Here is a 19,969-nt window from a genome sequence, read left to right on the forward strand (position 1 = left end):
CCTTATTTTTGTCTTCCTGTTTTAAGACTAAAGACATTTAAGTTTGATTTTCCACTGAATGTGGTTTTGCTGTGTCCCAGAGGTTTGGGAATGAAGCATCCTTATTTCCAATGCTTTCCACTAGTTTTTAATTCAATTTCCTTCTTGATGTCCTCTTTAAGTATTATCTAGAAGTGTGTTTCCTCATATCAAAGTAGTTAATAGTGTAGTCATCACCTCTTTATTATTGACTGATCTGATTTCACCAGATTAGGATAAAAATGTGGCCTTTTTCTTGGCTTTTCTGCACTGGTTCAGGTTTTCTTTGTGGTCAAATAGATCATTTCTGCAGCAGTTACAGGGACACACGAATAGGAAGTATGTTTTCTCTTCATAGAGGTAAGAATCCTCACCTATTAAATCAGATTTATTGACCACTCCTGCATATCATTCCTTTTTTATTTACTGAGCCTAATTCTGAGAGATGTGTATTGAAATCTCTCACTGTAAACGCACTGCTGTTCAAGTACTGGTACTTATTCTGGTACTTTTGCTTTCTGTGTTTAAACACATGTTGCTTAGTTCCTATGGGTTTGTGACACTTTGGTCTTTATAACTTTTGCTTTTCATCTTCATAGGTCTTCACCTTAATGTCCACCTTATCTGATGTTAATAATACTGGTCCGGGCTTACTTTTATTTGTGCCTCTCTGCACCTCATTATTTCCAGCCTTTCTTTATCCTGCTGTTTTGCATGCATTTCTTGTAAATAACGTCTAGCTAGGGTTTGTTTTAGGTACCATTCTGATGTAGTGTAATGACCGAAATCCTTGATATTATTCTTTCCACTTCCTTTACGTTTACTATTTACATTGTTCTCTCCTCTCAGATGGTTACTATTCCTTCCCTTTCTCCTTGTTAATTTATAAGCTTCCCACAGCACTGACGGTCCCCTTCCTTCTTCCCTGCTCTCCTGACAGATGCATATTTTTCTACAATTATTTGAAAGCAAAATTCCAACTGTTCTCCCCTCTAAGCCGCTCTGTCCCTCTCCTGTCCCAAGACAGAATCTCTAGATCCTTTCCCTTCCTACCCCCTCTCCCTGGACCCCCAGGCCTTGGTTGTGACATTTAGGTTGATCTCACTTTCTGCCTCCCCAGCATCTGTACCCTTTGGAGAGTTTTGTACTTTTAATTTTAGACTCGTGTTTGGACCAAGTGAGACAGGAATACAAAATGGTTTTTTGAATTTGTTTTCGATCAGTGCCTCCGACTGTGCTCTGTCACATCTTTATTATACATCCCTTCAAACATTCCAAGCAGCTCCCTTCGCTTCCTGGTTAATTTCCGGTAGCAGAAGCTCAGTCCAGACTAATTTAACACTTTGATCTCCATGAATACTCTCCCTCCTGGCTCAGGTCTGGCCCCGAGGAAGGAGTGGGGGGTCTCGCTCTCCCTCCCAACCCATGTCTCCTGAGTCCCTTTGCCCCTGGGAGCTGGGGCTGGCAGGGGAAAAATGGACTCGGAGCGAAGTCTTTCTACTCAGCTGGTGCTCCTGACGCCCTCCCTCCGTGGGCAGATAATCCACACCGACTCGCGAGAGCCCCCGTGGCACTTGCCCACTTCATAGTTCCCAGGAAAGGGAGAGATTTTTCCTGCCGCCTCATAGCTCCTACCCCTCCCCACCCTCCACATCGCTTCCCACAGGGGTCCCCTCACCCAGCTAGCAGCTCCCCTGGCACCCGCAAGATGGTTAACGCGGCAAGCAGTTAGCTCAGAGGAAACACACACGTGTTCACCGTGCCGCCACCCCACCTTTGCCCTGACTTCGCTCTGGTCCTTTTTTTCTCGCTCAGCCAGCTCGGATGACACAGAGGGGAGCTCAGCAAGTCCCCTGCATGAGGATATGTCCCAAGGGGCGAGGATTTGCCGGCCCCCTTCTTTCCAGGCACCCCGGTCTCTATCAGTGACTCTCTTGAAGCCCCGCTTGGTTGGCCTGGGGATGCGGGGATGGTGGGGAGGAAGGAAAAAGGCCACAGTCCCTTCCCTTTAGGCTCACGACTCCCCGACTCTTACAGATGCTCCAATTTCCAGTTTTCTGTATTACGTGGCAGAGAGATGCTGGAGGAGACATTGGAGCCAGTTCTGCCCCCTCACCCCGGCCGCGAGGTCTCCGTGGGGACACAGGGCCAGAACCCACGGGAATGGGACACTGCAGCCCTGGGGTCTTTGGTGGGGCTTGGAGGGCTGGTGAGTCCCACAGATGACTCCCACACTGGAGCTCACACCATTTCCACCTGCACCGGGGAGGGCAGGCAGCTGCTCTCAGGACCACGAGACACCTACCCAGCGCGCGGTCCTCCTCGAACCATCTGCACGATGCACAAACAATGGAGTGTTCTTAAGCCTTGAAAAGGAAGGAAATCTGACACACGCGTGGATATGCACGGACAACGCGGATGAACCTTGAGCACATTATGCTGGGTGAGATCAGCCAGCCGCGGGACACATACTATGATTCCGCTTCCGTGAGGGACCTGCAGTGGTCAGATTCACGGAGACAGGAGGTGGCATGGTGTTGCCGGGGGCAGGGGTGGAAGGGGGAGAGTGTTCAATGGGGACAGTTTCCATTTGGGAAGCTAGAAGGGGTGTTGTGGGTAGATGCCGGCTTGGCTACATAACAACGTGAATGCCCATAATACTGTTGAAGTGTATGCTTAAAAATGGTGAGGGTGAGGGCCCCTGGGTGGCTCAGTCGGTTAAGCATCCGACTCTTGATTTCGGCTCAGGTCATGATCTCATGGTTCGTGAGTTCGAGCCCCACAACGGGCTCCACGTTGATGGTGTGGAACCTGCCTGGGATTCTCGTTCTCCCACTCTCTCTCTGCCCCTCCGCTGCTCTCTCTTTCTCTCCAAAAATAAAATAAAATAAAATGTTTTTTAACGGTGAAGATGGCAACCTTTGTGTCATGTATATTTAACCGCAATTAAATAAAAAATGTTTTTAAACCCATTCATATGGACCCAGTCATGCAACAAACCACCCACACCGTTTAGTGAGCTCCCCCTGGGTGCCAGGTGCAGGAGCCACAGTGGTAAAAAATAAATAATAAGAGGCAGAGAGGGCCCTTGCCATCACAGAGCTCCCATCCAGCAGGGAAGGCAGACCGAAGTGGCTGGGGTGACAAGGGCAGAGGCTCCCGGGGGCTGACTGGACAACCAGAGCCACATGGCCAGTGAGCCCAATCACAGAAAACCCAAGACGGAGAGATGTGCCAAGGTCAGATGAAGTGGTCCCAGCACACATCCGGTGCAAACCAGCCCCAGCCTTGCGTGGCTAACACTGCACTTGCCCAAAGGCGTGTGTGGAGGATGATAAAGCCAAATCAGGACAGTGAAGACATCTGGGGGGGGGGGGGAGGGGGAGGGGGACAAGCATAGATAAAGGGCACAGCTGGCTTTCAATGTATTTAACTTCTTTAAAATTTTTTCTTTTCCTACATTTTTTTTTAACGTTTATTCATTTTGGAGAGAGAGAGACAGAGACAGAGAGACAGAGCACGAGCAGGGGAGGGGCAAAGAGAGAGAGAGGGAGAGGGAGAGAGAATCTTAAGCAGGCTCCCCACCCAGGGCAGAGCCCAGCCCAGGGCTCGATCTCAAGACCGTGAGATCACCACCTGAGCCAGAATCAAGAGTCGGACGTTCAACCGACTGAGCCACGCAGGTGGCTTATGTTTCATTTGCAAAATTAAGACCAATTTTTAGAGCCATGTTAGACACAGCAAAATTGAAGGGAAGGTACAGAAGTTTCCCATTTACTCCCAACCCCCACCCACGCATAGCCTCCCCAACTGGGTGAGGCTCCCCAACTCAGTGTCCCCCAGCAGCATGGGACATTTGCTACAACTGATGAGCCTACATGGGCACATCACCATCACCCAAGGCCCATAGTTTATATCACGGCTCACTCTTGGTGTTGTACATTCTACGAGTTTGGACAAATTACGACAGGGATTCACTACTGTCGTATCATACAGAGTATTTTCACTGCCGAAAAGAAGACAAACATAGGGGAGCCTGGGTGACTCGGTTAAGCATGTGACTTCAGCTTAGGTCATGATCTCACAGTCCGTGGGTTCAAGCCCCGCGTCGGGCTCTGTGCTGACAGCTTGGAGCCTGGAGCCTGCTTTGGACTCTCTGTCTCCCTCTCTGTCTGCCCCTCCCCCACTCGTTCTCTCCCTCCCTCTCTCTCTCCCTCCCCCTCTCTCTCTCCCTCTCTTTCTCAAAAATAAATAAACATTAAAAAAATTTTTTTAAAAAGGGTAGATGTTCAGGGGCACTTGGGTGGCTCAGTCGGTTGAGCATCTGACTTCAGCTCAGGTCATGATCCCACGGTTCGTGAGTTCGAGCCCCACATCAGGCTCTGGGCTGACAACTCAGAGCCTGGAGCCTGCTTCGGATTCTGTGTCTCCCCCTTTCTCTGCCCCTTCCCCACTCATACTTGGTGTCTCTCTCTCTCCAAAAAAAAATTAAAAAAAAATTTTTAGAGGGTAGATGTTCATCATGTATTTATATAGAAGAGAAGCAAATCTTAAAATTGTACATTTTCTGTCATCCCATTTTTGTTAAAGATTTTGGGTACAGGCAGGAAAAATAATCTGGGCAGGACAAACTGAGATGTTAACGTAATCTCTGGGTTTATGGGAGGTTTGTTCTCTCTTCTGCTTATTTGTATTTTAAGAGGTTTTTGCAATGAACACAAAGTACTTATAAAATAAAAAGGGGGAGGGGGGTCTTCCTCTGTTCCCTGGGTTCCCTCTGTCCGTTCCTAGGACGTTGAGAGAGAGAAGTGGCCAAGAGCAGAAGGGGGCTGTGCACGTCCATCAAGGTAGCAAGCACTTCCCAGCCTCCCACCGTGGGCCAGGACCTTGGGGATAAACCCGGTTCTCAACAAGCTCCCACAGTAGAGGCAGGAACTGGGGGCCCCAGTTCAAGAATCCGAGGCAATCTGGAGAGGAGTCACTGGGGGAGGGCAAGGTGAGGGGCCCGGGGCAGCACTGGGGGTGGCAGGAGGGACTCTGTCGGGCAGGAGGTGAGAAGCCTAGCCTCGGTGTGGAGTGGGGTGTCAGGGAAGGGGCTCCGGACAGTGAGGGCATCTCAAGGGACAAAGCTGGGGGCAGGGCACTACAGGCCACATCTTTTCAGGGAGCCCAGAGCGGTTTGGTGAGCTCTGCAGGGCCGGGAGCAATAGGGAGCCATAGAATGTTTAGAAGGACACGTGTTGACCAGGCTGTGCTGCAAAGTACAACCCAAGGCAAACCACCCTCATCCAGGCAGTGGGGGTGGGGGGAGATATAGGGACCAGCTTCAGGCCTGCATCAGGGACCCCGTTCCTCCCTCTCCATCTACCTCTCTCTGTTCTGCTTGTCTACACACTCCCCTTGTTCTCTCCTCCTGAAAACCAGAGGAGGAAGAGGAGGGAAGGAAGAGAGAAAATATCCACCAGCCTCCATCACGGCCAGTATCCGCGCCCCTGGCCTGGCCCCTCCACCACCCTGCACCTGTGCCACACCTGCCCAGCCCCCTGCCCCCCATCTGCCCAGACCCCTCCCCGGGACCTTCTGGAAGGCACAGCTCCGCTCCTCCCTGGCTGAACTGGAAATCCGGTTTGCCCCTAAAGACAAGGAATGTGGCCTCTGGGGCCCTCCCCGGGGGCAGTTTTCCTCTTGAGTCCCTGACCTCAGGCTCCAGGAGTGGGCAGGGCTCCTCTGGACCCCTCATGGGGGGTTCCAGACCACATCAGTCTTCTCTCCCTCACAAATCCACTCCCCCGCTCCTGTGCAGTCCCATTTCCAAAACCCTGGGCCACTGCATGGGGATCTGGCTCTGTCCCCCTCACTGTGGTCACTTACCGCTCAGCCCCAGGGCCTCTCTGTTCTTGGATCTCACTGCACTGGCCTCCCTTCCGCTCCAATTTTGCCTCCCACTATCACGTGCCTCCTTCAGACTTTTACTTATTTACTTTTACTGTGAAAACTAGGACAATAGGAAAAGGTAAGTTTTGTTCTCACAACTGACGGTGCCTGTCTGGGACCAGCTCAGACAAACAAACACCTTAGTTCTCCAGGTACACGCACCCCCGGCGGGGCGGTGGGGGGGGGGGGGGTTGCAACCGGTAAATACGCCGGACGTAAAATTTACCATCTTAACCATTTCAAGGGTACATTCTGTGGCTCTGTTGTGCTACTGTCACCCCCCTCCATCTCCAGAACTCTTCGTCCCGCAGATCTGACACTCCGTCCCCGTTCAGCACTAACTCCCTACCCCTCTACCTGCCAGCCCCTGGCAACTGCCATCCTACCTTCTGTTTCTGTGAATTGGACAACTCCAGGTGCCTCGTGTAAGTGGAATAATGGAGTATCTGTCCCTTCGTGACTGGGTGATTCCAGCCAGCATGTGGTGCTCAAGGTTTATCCACGTCTTAGCAGGTGTCAGTTTCCTTCCCCTTTAAGATTGAGCACACTCCAATGTCCCACTGTATCCATTCATCCATCGCTGGACACATGGGGCATTTCTATGCTTTAGCCACTGTGATTAATGCTGCCGCGAACACCGGCATAGAAATCATCTTCTCGTGTCTCTGCTTTTAATTCGTTGGGGTGCGTACCCAGAAGTGGAATTCCTGGACCGTCCAGAGAGTCTATGTTTCATTTTTTGAGCAGCTGCCATATTGTTTCTCACAGTGGCTGCACCAGCGCACGTTGCCACTGGCAGGGCGCAAGGGGTCCGGGATCCCACATTCCCACCACGTTTCTTCCAGCAGATGGGAGACCACCCAGCAGGTGGTCCACACAGTGGACCAGGGGGGTGGGGCGGTCTCATGCTGTGCTGCTGAAAACCCACTCTTCCTCTTTTCCCACCGATCTGTGGGGCTAGTTCTTTCCAGGGCGAGTTCCACCACATTCCCGTGCCCTCTGATCTTGCCTGACTATCCAAGTCCAGCCGGTCAGGAAAATGTCAGGCCGGAGCGATCCTCACATCCTCTTCGTTGTTTGTGGTCGATGGTCATTATGAGCTGGGCATCCCCACTGCCCCTCAACTACAGATGCCCTGGGGGGAAACGGGTCACTTCTCAGCTGTCCCACCTCGCTCGTCCCCTTTCTCCTCCATGTCTTGGTGACCTCCGGCCTCACCAGGGTTGAGGAGTGAAGATGGGGAAGCGGTCAGGGAAAGCTTTCTTGTCTGCACAGTCGGAGGGAGGGTTCCTCTGGCTGTGGCAGATGTCAAAAACTTTCTCTTTCAAGTGGTAGATTTTGGAGAGCCTTCCTGTATTCTATCTACCCCAGGGTCTGCTGTCCTGGCTTCGCCCGACACAGGAGACTCCATCTGTCCAGTGACTAGCTGTACTCTTGCCCCTGGTCTGAGCCTGTGATGGAAAACCTCCAGTTTTTCCACCAGGGTCCCCTTCACATCAACCCACGCAGGCCCCCAGCTCTTCCTATCAGGCCCCCAGCCGACACAGCTCCTTCGAGACACTCCCGCACATCCTTGGGCCCTACAAAGTGTTTGACAGCTGATGGCCAGTTATGAACTCTTGGCCATGTGACTTTTCAGGTATCAGACACCCTTCTAGAATGTTCCCCCGGCTTCAGGAGGTTTTTTTTTTTTTATTTTTATTTTTATTTATTTATTTATTTTTTTAAAATTTTTTTTTCAACGTTTTTTATTTATTTTTGGGACAGAGAGAGACAGAGCATGAACGGGGGAGGGGCAGAGAGAGAGGGAGACACAGAATCGGAAACAGGCTCCAGGCTCCGAGCCATCAGCCCAGAGCCTGACGCGGGGCTCGAACTCACAGACCGCGAGATCGTGACCTGGCTGAAGTCGGACGCTTAACCGACTGCGCCACCCAGGCGCCCCGAGGAGGTATTTATAAAAGCTCTCCCACAGGTCGTGCTGGAGGGACTGCTGAGCAGCCCTTGGCCCTCTATCTTTGGGGGACGCTCCAAGCACAGTGTTGGCCTGGGTATCCCAAAAAGCAGAGTCGGAGATAAAGGCTCATCGCGCATCCAGGGACTTCGCTGGGGTGTGTGGTTCCAGGGGAGCCTGAGTGAGACAGGGAAGGAAGAGAGTCAGTGCAAGGATGTGCTGCTGAGTATGGGACCCCTCGACCCTGGCTGCTGGCTTCTGCAGGACCATCTGAGGACCAGCCTTTATGGAAGGTGTCGGGACCAGTCTGGCTGGTCTCACGAGAGAGCGGTACAGTGAGGTCGGTATTGGCCTCTGCTGCTGGTAGGTTGCACATTAGCAAATATAGCCTTCGAGGCCCGTGGATGGCCTCCAACTCTGTCACCGTGGCCTACTTGTTGTGGGCCATGGACAGGCTGGTAGACCTTCCCAGGACAAGACATCCTGTCTACCTGGTTTGCCTAGTGCCCCCTCTGGTGGCCACTGGTATGAAATACAACACTGTGTGCCCCCTTCCCAGGTCATCCACTCATCCACATGCCTGGTCCCCAGATCTCAACTCCAGTTTCTCAATCTTGCTTCTTCTTGACCCTGACCACTCAGCAAAGCCATTCACCACCACCCACGTGTTCACGTATACCCTTAGCTCGGACCCCTCTTCTCCAGCCATTCAAAGATGACCAGGCATGTTGCTTAAGGCTCTGTCCACCCCGCAAACAGGGTCTTGCACGGGATAGAGCTCCACCAATGCGACAGAACCACACAAGATCTTAAAGAAGGAGCAAAGTGGGGGCCTCCGGGGTCTTCCTCTCTGACACCAGCAGCGGCTGTCACAAGATCAAACTCCCAGAGCAGCAGTGGATGCAGGATTAAGGCAATGCAATGATGTCCTTCCTATACCAGTTCTGCATGACCTGATTTCTGATTTTGTTCCCGGTTCTGCAGGCCTTCCCCAAATTCTTTTCCCAGTCACTTTTTTTTTTTCCCAAATTCCTTTTTGCTTAAATCAGCCAGTCGTTTCTGCTTGTGGTAGCTTACAAAAATGGCCACAGGAATTCTTCCCATAGCCGTGTTCATGCAGTTTTGCAATATGTCATTGCAAAGTCTATTTCTCCGCCCTTGAATCTGGACTTGACCAATGCGACATTAACAAATATGGTTCAGGGGCGCCTGGGTGGCTCATTCAGTTAAGCATCCGACTTCAGCTCAGGTCATGATCTCACGGTTTGTGAGTTCGAGCCCCACATCGGGCTCTGTGCTGACAGCTCAGAGCCTGGAGCCTGCTTCGGATTCTGTGTCTCCCTCTCTCTGTCCCTCCCAACTTGTGCTCTGTCTCTCAAAAATAAATAAATGTAAAACAATTTTTTTTTAAATAAACAAACAAACAAAAACACCAAATATGGCTCAGTAGGGGCTTGAAGAGTGCAAGAACCCTGTGGCTTGGTCTCTCATGTCCATGGGATACTGTGACATAAACGGGGCTGAGCTAGCCTTCCAGATGATGGCCGACAGGTGGCCAAATCATCCTTGCTACCCCAGCTAAAGATCAAGCAAACCTACAAACACAAGTGAGGCCATCCTGAACCACAGAGCAACAGCCATGCTGAACCAGATCAGAAGACCTACCCAACTGGACTGAAGAATTTTTTTTTTTTAATTTTTTTTTCAACGTTTATTTATTTTTGGGACAGAGAGAGACAGAGCATGAACGGGCGAGGGGCAGAGAGAGAGGGAGACACAGAATCGGAAACAGGCTCCAGGCTCTGAGCCATCAGCCCAGAGCCCGACGCAGGGCTCGAACTCACGGACCGCGAGATCGTGACCTGGCTGAAGTCGGACGATTAACCGACTGCGCCACCCAGGCGCCCCATGAATTTTGATAAGTCGTACATATTCATTGTTTTAAGCCATTAAGTTTTAGGGTGATTTGTGACACAGCAAAAACTAATGCACACACTATTTCTAGCGAAGGAGAACCCTACCTGACACACGCCTACGTCGTATTCGTCTCTACATCATGTTGATTTCAATTCTCATTTCAATAAGTTTCAGTTGGTGTCCCTGTATCCATTGGTGCCCCCTCCGATCTTTTTCCAACCTGCCAATTTAATCAGCCACACCTTCTACTTAAAACCCTTTATATACCGCCCCCCTTCATTTTCCACACATGCTCTGACCTGCGGTCACACAGTGATGGTGCCTGTGAGCCTACGTTCCATCATGGGATGGAGTCCCCTCCTTGCTCACATTTGCACAGACGTGCGTAAAACAGTATGCACACGTAAGCAGACTCATCAGGCTCTCTTTGCATTTGGGGACGGGGTGCAAGGGAGGAAGCCTGCCTGAGATAGGTCCTGACTCAGGCACTTACCGCCTGGGAGAAATCAGCAAGTTGAGTAACGTCTCTGTACTGCAGTTTGATCACGGTGCCGGCTTTGAGGTTGACATCAGTTCGTGTACGTAAGATTCTTACGACTGTGGCTGGCACATGGAATGCATATAGATCGGCCAGCAGCACCATTATCATTTTCCACAAATACTCGCTGGGTGTCTGCTATTGGCCAGGCACTGTCCTAGGGACACAATTAGCAAGACAGGAAGATTCCTGGCTTTCGAAAGCTGACATTTTAGAGAGGTGAGTAGAAGAATAAACAAGTAAGAATATAAATACAATAATTTCAGGGGTGCTTGGGTGGCTCAGTTGATTAAGCATCTGACCCTTGGTTTATGCTTAGGTTATGATCTCTTGTGGAATCCAGCCCCACATCTGGCTCTGTGCCAACAGCATGGAATCTGCTTGGGATTCTCTCTCTCCCTCTCATAATAGTTCCTTGAAATGTATCTGTCAGCTTCTGACATAGGAAACATCTCACAGCAGAGGGAACTCCTTCCCTAGACCCTCCCTGCCTTACGTCAGACACTTGTTCCCTAAATTCTAGGCCTTTACCCCTAAATCCAATGATAGAACAATTTGGGCCTTTGTCTTCTATATCCTGGTTGGCTGGGGGCCTGGTCTTTCGTACCTACAAAGGCCCATCCGGGGCTGATCTCACACACGAGCCTCCACTGCCTGGCTGAGATAGAGGTGAGGGGCAGAAGTCAGAGGGAGGAGGGGCACCTGTGTGGCTGTCGGTTGAGCGTCCGACTTCGGCTCAGATCAGGATCTCACGGTTTGTGAGTTTGAGCCCTGCGTCGGGCTCTGTGCTGACAGCTCGGAGCCTGGAGCCTGCTTCGGATTCTCTGTCTCCCTCCCTGTTTTTTTCTCTCTCTCAAAAATAAATAAACATGCAAAAAAAATTTTTTTTTAAAGAAAAAAGAAGTCAGAGGGAGAAGTAAGGGCAGCCCCACACCCCAGGACTCTCTGTCTCTCTTTTGGGGCCAGAACCAGGAAGAGATTGAGAGACTCTTTGGGGCAAGAGTTTCCTGGTGGGGGGAGGGGTGAGTATGGTGAGGACTCACCTCACTGCCTCCCCTAGCAAGAGAGCTGGGCTTCTGGAAAGCACCAAGGGAGTTCTCTGAGCTTTGTCCTTGCGAGCTTGTGCACCTTCTCTGAGGTTTCCCTGGGGCTCTCAAAGGGGTCCATGACCCTTGGCAAGGTGTTACCTTACTGTCCACTCTACCAGGACTCCCTTGTCTCTTTCCCTCTCTCTCTCTCTCTCTCTCTCTCTAGGTGAAGTGGGGAACCCAGACCCATCCCAGGGCCCCCGTGGGCACCCAGGAAGCCTCATTCCTGTGCATAGGCACCCTCTGTCTGCTGGGGTCGGGACACATGGTGGAGGTGGGGGGAACCTCAGCCTGGGCGGAGGGAAGGAGACAGCCATGGAGGGCCTCATGGGGGACCAGTGGGAGAGGGGGAATCTGACTCTGTCACAAGTTCCTTCTCCAAGGCCAGAGAAGGCCTGAGGTGGCCCTGCTGAGCTGTGGGCCACGGAGGTCCACAGACTCACGATTTCATAGGGAATTATTTGTTTTAATTTACATGCACACATTTATTTCACATTTTAAACACATCAAGAAAATAGAGCTGAAACCTTTCAGGATCAGCCCTGTAACAAGACACTGGGGCTTGGTTTTGTGAAGTCGGCGTGCCCATGCTCCATGCTGAGAGCTGAGGCCCACGGAGAGGCTCCCTGGCATGGGTCCGGGAACGGATGCTAACTTTAGCATTTAGAACAACTCCAGGCAGCTGTTTCTAGGAACAGGACCTGCAGCCCCGCCCAAGAGAGCATAGCATTGCGTATTTTTAGTATTAAAAGCAAAACTACCACCATTTATTAAATGCGCGCTAAGTGCTATTGCGCAAAGGGCACCTTCCCCACAAAAAGTGTTTTAGCAGTTTTCTTTTTTTTAATCTTTTTTTGGTAGGGTTTCATTTTTTGAGAGACAGCGTGATCAGGGGAGGAGCAGAGAGAGAGGGAGACACAGAATCCGAAGCAGGCTCCAGGCCCTGAGCCGTCAGCACAGAGCCCGACGCGGGACTCGAACTCATGAACTGTGAGATCATGACCTGGGCTGAAGTTGGATGCTTAACTGACTGAGCACCCAGGCCCAGGCGCCCCAAGGGTTTTACATTTTTAAATGGATAGAAAAAGTAAAAAAAAAAAAAAAAAAAAAAAAAAAAAAGGAGTAGGACTTGACACTCGAAAATTGCATATAAAGTTTTTACTGGAACATAGCCATGTTTGCCCGTGCGCGGTCTACGGCTGCTTTTCGGCGTCCAATGGCAGGGGGCCGCTAGCTGCAAGAGACTGCTTAGCCCCCGAAGCCAGAAATACCCTCTAGTCCTGTACAGAAAGTGTGTGAACAGCTGGTATCTCGGGCCGCCCTGTCCCAGATTTCCTCAGTTAGCATGTGACGGAGGAACGTATGATGTTTCTATGACCACGTGAAAGGAAACGGTGGTCTTTACAATAAGCTGCTTATGTAACAAGCATCCTGTCTCCCCGACATACACTGGTTTTCCTATCCTTTCTGAACCGACATGACTTGGTCAGCTGCCGGCTTGTTAGCGAGCTAACGTCGATGTGCGCTCCGATCGGCTTGCCTAAGCGATGTGGTTTTTTGTTTTGTTTTTTAAGTTTATTTATATATTTTGAGAGAGAGAGAGAGAGAGTCGGGAGGGGCAGCGAGAGACAGAGGAGAGAGAGAATCCCAAGCAGGCTCTGTGCTGCCAGCACAGAGCCCAACGGGGTGGAGGTAGGGGGAGGCTTGAACCAACTGTGAGATCATGACCTGAGCTGAAAGCAAGAGTTGGATGCTTAACCGACCGAGCCACCCAGGAGGCCCTGTCTAAGCAATGTTGTTCCGGTACATTCTCCGTGGAAAGAAGAACTCGGGTCTCCAAAAAAAAAAACCAGATGTGAGAAAGAGAGTACAGCACACAAGTGGTGGAGGGGAGGACAGAAGTGAGTCCTGCCCCGTGTCCCAGTGGTCAGTGGGGAAGATACAGCCAGGCCCTCGGGCCTCGGCCCTGGCTCTAATCCTGCTGTGACTGCCACTGATCCTGCCACCTGGTGTTTATTCAGGGCTCACCATGTGTCAGGAAGGGGTGTGAGCACTGCATGTATGATTTTGTTTAATCCTCATGATAAGCTTGGGAGGCAAGTTCTATTACCATCTCTGCCTCACAGGCGAGGAAAGTGAGGCCCGTGTCATAGGGCACATGGTAAGGAGACACAGAAACACGCGTCTGGGGGAGAGGACCCTAAGGCCTCTTGGATCCATTTCCCTCTCCTGAGCTGGGTGACTCAGAACATCTGTTGGGAGCCTTGGCCTGCTCGGCCTGCGGCTCATCTATTCTGCTGCTCCCGTCAGGCCTCTGACTGGGGACGGTGGCGGTGGGGGGGGGGGGGGGGTGGTACATCAGGAGCAAAGGGAATTTCCTGATTTTCTACTAGCCTTTCCCTCACCGTCACCTCCCTTCATCTGTTGTATTTATGGCAAATACTTTCCCTAGTTGTGATTTGCCTCTTGGAGTTTTCCTAGACTTAAAGAGCCTTGTTTAAAAAACGACACAGGGCTGGGGCGCCTGGGTGGCTCAGTGGGTTAAGCGTCCGACTCTTGATTTCAGATCAGGGCGGATTCATGGTTGGTGAGTTCAAGCCCCGTGTCTGGCTCTGTGCTGACAGTGTGAAGCCTGCTTGAGGTTCTCTCGCTGCCCCTCCCTCCCTCCCTCCCTCCCTCTCTATCAAAAATAAACTTAAAAAAAAGAAATGACACAGGGCTGTTTTGCCTTCATAGTAAAGGGGATTAAGAAGAAAAACCTCATGCTCAAAATATTCTGGGTTTCCACTAGAAACTGTGTCTACTTTCCGCTCTCAGTTTAAGGCATGCCATACCAGCTCGGCTGCCCGCACCTTCTGCTCCTTATGCGGGTTCCTAAAGGAACCATCACTGGGCGTATTTCTAGAGTGTGCAATCCATTTACCCGTCATCTTTACAGAAACCCGCTAGCTGGAACTGAAAAACAGCCTGTCTTCCTCCCCAGCCTCTCCTTGTGGGGAGGGGAGTGAGGGGAGCCCTGCCCCAGGGGCACAGGACCCTCATCACCGAGATGGGGAGGGCAGGACAGGAAGGTGAGAAAATGGGTTGGGGCCTTGGCGGTTTGAGACAAACAAGAGAAAACCCTGGGGGCTACGCTCCTCCTGGTGGAGGGGCTGGCGTAGTGTGAACTCCACGCTGGACAGGGCCCAGGTGAGGGCGTGGGGCCGCTTGGCCGCAGTGGGGGCAGACCAAGGAGTTCCTGGGGAAAGGGTTTCTGCCTCCATCAACAAAAGAACTGGTCCCAGGACTCGGCCAGGGCTGTGTGCGTGTTGGGGTGGGGGTGGGGGTGGGGTCCCCTGGACAAACCCGGATTGAGGCTTCTCCCACCTGGTGCTGCACCTGCGGTTCGAGCTCACTGGCACAGGTAAGACCAAACAGGGAAACTGCAAAGTGGGTCAATCAAATGCTCAAGTTTATTGATACGTCATAGACGCCCTTTCGCTGGGAGGTTCAAGGGTGGTTTCTGAAACCCACTGTTCTCGGCCTCCAGCCCCAGGCCCAAGAGGGGCTGCACAGAGCTGTTGTTGACTCCACCTGTTCTCGAAATCTGCCTTCTGTTAGGCAGAAGATGGGTCCAAATGGCACAGAACTCTACTTTTTCCCCCTCTTCCTGGACATCACCAGAGAGGTGTTACAAGGACGTGCGGGTGAGGTTTGGGGCACTAAGCACATCACAGGGGGAGGGCTCCCCCACACCCAGGCTCCCCAGCCCAGCAGTCCAAACCCCTGCTTCCGCCACTACCTGGCCTCAGGGCTTTTCTCTCGGAGCGGGGATTACTCTCCAAGTCTGTTTCTTCATCGGTAAAATGAGGCAAGTAAGGGTTGATATGCCGATCAAATAAATGTTGGCTCGATACAAACACTTCACCGTAACTGCCAGATTGACCTAAAAGGGTAAATAAAGGATGTCTCAACGCAGCTTGCCGGGCGGGCCAGCCAGGGAAGGAGGCAAGTCCTTTCAGAAGCTGTCCGGCTAGAGCAAACGTGGTTCCAGGGAGCCCTAAATCCAGGCCTTGCCCCAAACAAACACAGGCTGTTCTCCACCCCTCCCCAAAACGACACAGTGGGGAGCCGTGGACTGCCACCAGTCCAACAGCGAGCTTCGCTGAGGATACGCACGTCCCCGGAACGGCCCGAACTTCGTGCTCACTAACCTGTTTCATCCGCACCCCACTCTCTGAGCTCTGCGCCCTTGCCCTCTGGACACACAGCTCTGCACGGGGCAGCTGGAGTCTGGGACCCGGGGGACCACCACGCCGAGGAGGCAGAGTGAAGCTTTCAGCAAACAAGTGCTCGGCTGGCCTCTCCTAGTGATGGAAGCAAACTCTGGGAAGGTCAGGACTGTCTCGGAGGAGGGCACGCAGCGTGGGGCGGTCCACGACCGTGCGCCAGGCAGCCTCGCCCAGGAGAGGCCCACCGCCTGTCTCCCGAGTGCAGACGTCGAAGGAGCCGCTGTGCCAAGGGAAGGAGCAGGTGCGGGGCTCCAGGAAGCAGCCTCCTCGGCTCAGATCCACTCCCAGGAGGCACCCTGGGAACACACTGAACGACAAAATCCACATGGCCCGTTGAAAACTGGGCTAAGAGACTCTCCGTGAAAAGGGGGAGCCCATAGGTGAGTTCCGCTTGCAGGGGGCAGACATGCGCGCCCAGGGCCCTGGTCTGTGCGGCCTCCGCGGGGTCAGTGTGCCTGCAGCGGCGGGGACAGCAGGCTCCCGGCCCCCGGTTCCTGTCTCTACCACAGTCTGGTCCCTGAATTCACACTGACCCTTCCTGTTTGGCTCTGCCCCCTCCGCAAAAGCGGAGATTTTCGGGGCTGATTGTCAGTTTCCCGGAGAGCCACGCTTTTCTAGGTGGATCGGTTCTGAGGTGGTTCCCTCTGACTCTGGTAAGGAAAACACCGTCTTGACCCTCTCCCACAGGCAGTCCTCTCACAAGGGCTTTGATAAACGAGGAAGAGACGCGAGCGGGTCCCGAGAGCCTCCGGGGCTGAAGATTCACGGGTCCAGGCCCCAGAGGTGAACCGTCTCAGGGCCGCGTGGAGATGGGCACAGATGCTTCGAAGACGCACCTCTCGGTGGAGGGAGAACATCACGCTCCCCGAGCAGTAGCTCCTCGCTGTCGCGGACACCAGCAGGCAACCCTCCTGGAGCCACACACCAACGGCGCTTTATCTCAGAAAGGATTTAAGACGGTCTGTAGAGACTCCACGCGTGGGAGGTCGTCCTGCAATCACTTCTGTCACCTCAATGGCTTCCCAGATACCTGAGTCAATGGCTTCATGTCCACTATGTCCCCGCTCAGCTTCTCCCTTGTGGCCCTGTGGAGACTGAGGAGGACCCGGCCCTGCCAGGAAGCTCCTCTCCAGGACTCGGGCAGAAACAAGACCATTGCTGCCTCGACTGTTCCTCTGGGCGGGGATAAGGGCGCATGGACTGTGGGAACCGTTAGGTCCAGGACAGGGTGCCGTTATAAAGGCAAACTCTTACAGCGGGAAGAGCTGGTTAGCAAACTCACCGAGCAGGCCTCTGTTTACATGCGTGTGCTCAGTAACTTCCCACGTTATGCCTTCAATACGGGTGTCAACCCATGGATGTGTAGACTGGCCCATTTCTACCGTATGAAACAGATGATACGGAATTAAAAAGTACTCGTGGAAACATAAAGCATTTATTATTGCTATAATCAAGGCAAGATCTCTGAAAACAATCGGCCTTGAAAATGGAAGTAGAATCAGAACCGTTATTCATGAGTTTACAGTTTGTTCTTTGCTGTTCAGACCTCACGGTTTCACACACAGCATCTATCACAAGACGGACCTTCATTATACAAGAGGAGGAAGAATGAACTTGGAAGTCACAAAGCATGGCTTAACTACCTCACTAGTTACCTGACTTCAGACACATCACTTACTTGCTGAGAACCTGTTTCATCCTGTTTAAAGAAAAAAAAAAATAAAAAAAAAAAATAAAGGACAGGGCGGAGGGGCCAGAAGGAACCCAGCCCCTTGGAGGATCTACTGAGAGAACGCGGCTGATAACTACGAGAAGGTGAATGAAATTGCTCGGTATGCTTGAAGGAATTATACAAACTAGAGTGTCCCTAATACCAGTGCTTGTCACCCCCGCAGGGAGGCACAGGAGTCCTCATCGCGTAGTCTACATGCTTGGCAGCCCGCGCTGACAGTCACCGAGCATCGGAAATCTTGGGGCAGGACAAAGGATATTAGTGACCAAGCCTCCAAACTCACTGAGGAAGGAGCTGGCTTGACAAGCCACGTAATACGGACCCAGCTTTGCCCTAGAAACACTTTGTCACTTTTATTTTACCTCAATATACATCTGTACAGGCAATAATAAAAAGGCTATTACACAACAATTCAGTGAGTTTTACCTAGTTTCAAGAATAATGCATATGCAGTTACAAATGGGAGGTAGAAACACTGTATTAAAGACCTAAAAATACAAACATCATATAAATAAATGTTCAAATTAAGTGCTGGAATTTCATACAGATAAATAAGGTAAAAATTACATTACTTCGTCAAAGTAAAAGAAAAACCATGTTTTTGTTTGTCTTTATCAGTACGCTAAAATTAGATTAATGCCAAAGAGCTTCTGTGCAATTTGTCAGAGTTCAGATTATATTATCTAAAAGGATAAAGATATAAGGATTAAAAGTGGAGAATGTTTATTCAAGTATTCAAGCAGGTGAGTAAAAGAAATCAAACAATACACAACGTAGGAACGGTTTCTGGAAGGATGTTAACTGCCCGCATTCTCCACGTCTAGCTATCTGGTGACTAGCTATCTGGTGAACTGTCAGGATTAACGTGAAAAATACACATTAGGCTGGAGAGAGAGCTGCCCATTTTCCTAAGAGAAAACAAACCTCATTTTTCACTAACTTCATGTAGAAAACTCCACATCGCTAACAAGCCTTTGGGTCGCCAACTTTGTTGTGGCCCGGCTAAAATTCTTGAGAGTCTCCCGATTGATACTCTTTCTAATACTGTCCAAATAAACCTTGCCTTTAGTAAACGTAGAGATCACAGGCGTCAATGCACATTCTGCATGCACGGTAAAAAATAAAACCAAAGGCAAACGACCAGCAACTCAAAAATACCACTGAGGAAATCTGTTACGTGTGGATGAACAGGTTAAAAAAATGCAACGGTCCACATGAACACAAGTTTTTACCGTTTAAAAGTCCACTAGACATTACATGTGAATTCTGGAAAGGGTGTGTGTATAGAATATAATCAAGTAAAATATTTTAAACAAGTCCATTGTGCCTCAGTTAGTTTTAAATTGCAAAATCCAATGCACAGTTGTTTTAATAAATTAGTGCAATATGAAAGATTGTGGAAGAGTAACATGTGTCCATATTAGATCAGATGGAAGATTTCACAATTTCTTCCAAGAGCCTTCTTTCAGCTGGTTCTTAAGCTATTTCCTCCTGAGCTGTTTAAGGATGCGTGCTCAGATTTAGACAAACCTACCCCAGATATCAAACTGCCCGGATGAGATGTAGATTTTTTTTTTCTTTTTACTTTCATACCTCAGTAAATACATGGAATTTCACACACTGCTCCGATGAATGAGTAAAGAGCCACTCATTTTGTTCCCCTCTTAATCGTCTTTAAGAATAACTGCACTGATAGTTCTATTTCTAAGGTACGTTTATTTACCAGGTTCGAACTGAGAGCCAAGTGGAATACTCTTGCTGCTGCTTCTACAAAGAAAAGGGGAAGGGGTGTCGTCTCCGATAAGGCAGATTTCCTACAAGTATGTAGTTTTGGATTGTTCTTCCTTTGTGAAGTCACTGCTTGGTCTTTGGTAGTCACCAGGTGAGAAACTACGGTTTCCTGGAGATGGGGAACCAGAACCCGAGCTGTCATCCCAAACTTCTGTCCTCAATTCCACCACTGGTCCAGGGGCCGGACCGGCTGCCGCTCACAGGGTCGCGGTGCTACAGCAGAGTGCTGACAATCTTCTTTCAATACTAGTTTTATCTAGAAATAAAGTAAGTTCAGAGCAAAAGTCATTTCTGTTTTCAAAACCAAGGGCAGAACAAATGGAAAAAAAAACAAAAACAAAAAAACAAAACCCAAATCACTTTCCACCTACACCCTTGTCGCTGTTCTATCTTTGCCCCAAAGTGAACCATTCTGAAGATTTTTTCTTCTTTCTGCCTGATAATTGTTTAGATATAATGTCTAGCTCAGTGATGCACAGGAGCAAAATGTAGGTTAGCAAGTCAAATAAAGAAAATTTAGGTTTTAATAGCTAGCTTGCTCACAACTGCACATAATTTTAGAATTGCAGTCCCCTTGAGGCTCTTCAAAATGTGGCGTGACCACATACGCTCCCAAGCCCCTCCTCAAACACCAGGGCTTATACTCCACAAATGGTATCATCATCCTGGCACTCTCTAAATCTCCACTCTGTTGTCTATACCAGATCTGGGGTACGTAGGATCTTC

At 50.6% G+C, this 19,969-nt stretch overlaps 1 protein-coding gene across 7 annotated transcripts in view; it reads right to left on the bottom strand.

Annotated features, from left to right (window-relative positions):
• Window positions 1–7,847: 7,847 nt before the first annotated feature.
• The window catches only part of ULK2 (unc-51 like autophagy activating kinase 2), a 94,700-nt gene continuing 82,578 nt past the window's right edge, over window positions 7,848–19,969 (bottom strand). For 3 of the 7 annotated variants that reach the window (XM_047090044.1, XM_047090043.1, XM_047090041.1), the window contains one exon: window positions 17,137–19,499. In XM_047090044.1, the coding sequence (XP_046946000.1) occupies window positions 19,441–19,499 (59 nt within the window). In that variant the 3' untranslated portion in view covers window positions 17,137–19,440. Of the gene's footprint in view, window positions 8,084–9,927; window positions 10,044–10,316; window positions 10,519–14,883; window positions 15,375–15,642; window positions 17,099–17,136; window positions 19,500–19,969 lie in introns of those variants that run through there. The other 4 variants (XR_006964163.1, XR_006964162.1, XR_006964164.1 and 1 more) reach the window with 4 other exon arrangements.

Source organism: Lynx rufus, unplaced genomic scaffold (assembly GCF_022079265.1).
Source record: "Lynx rufus isolate CCGP_SWC_20201006 ecotype Redwood Valley unplaced genomic scaffold, mLynRuf1.p SCAF_28, whole genome shotgun sequence".
NCBI lineage: Eukaryota > Metazoa > Chordata > Mammalia > Carnivora > Felidae > Lynx > Lynx rufus.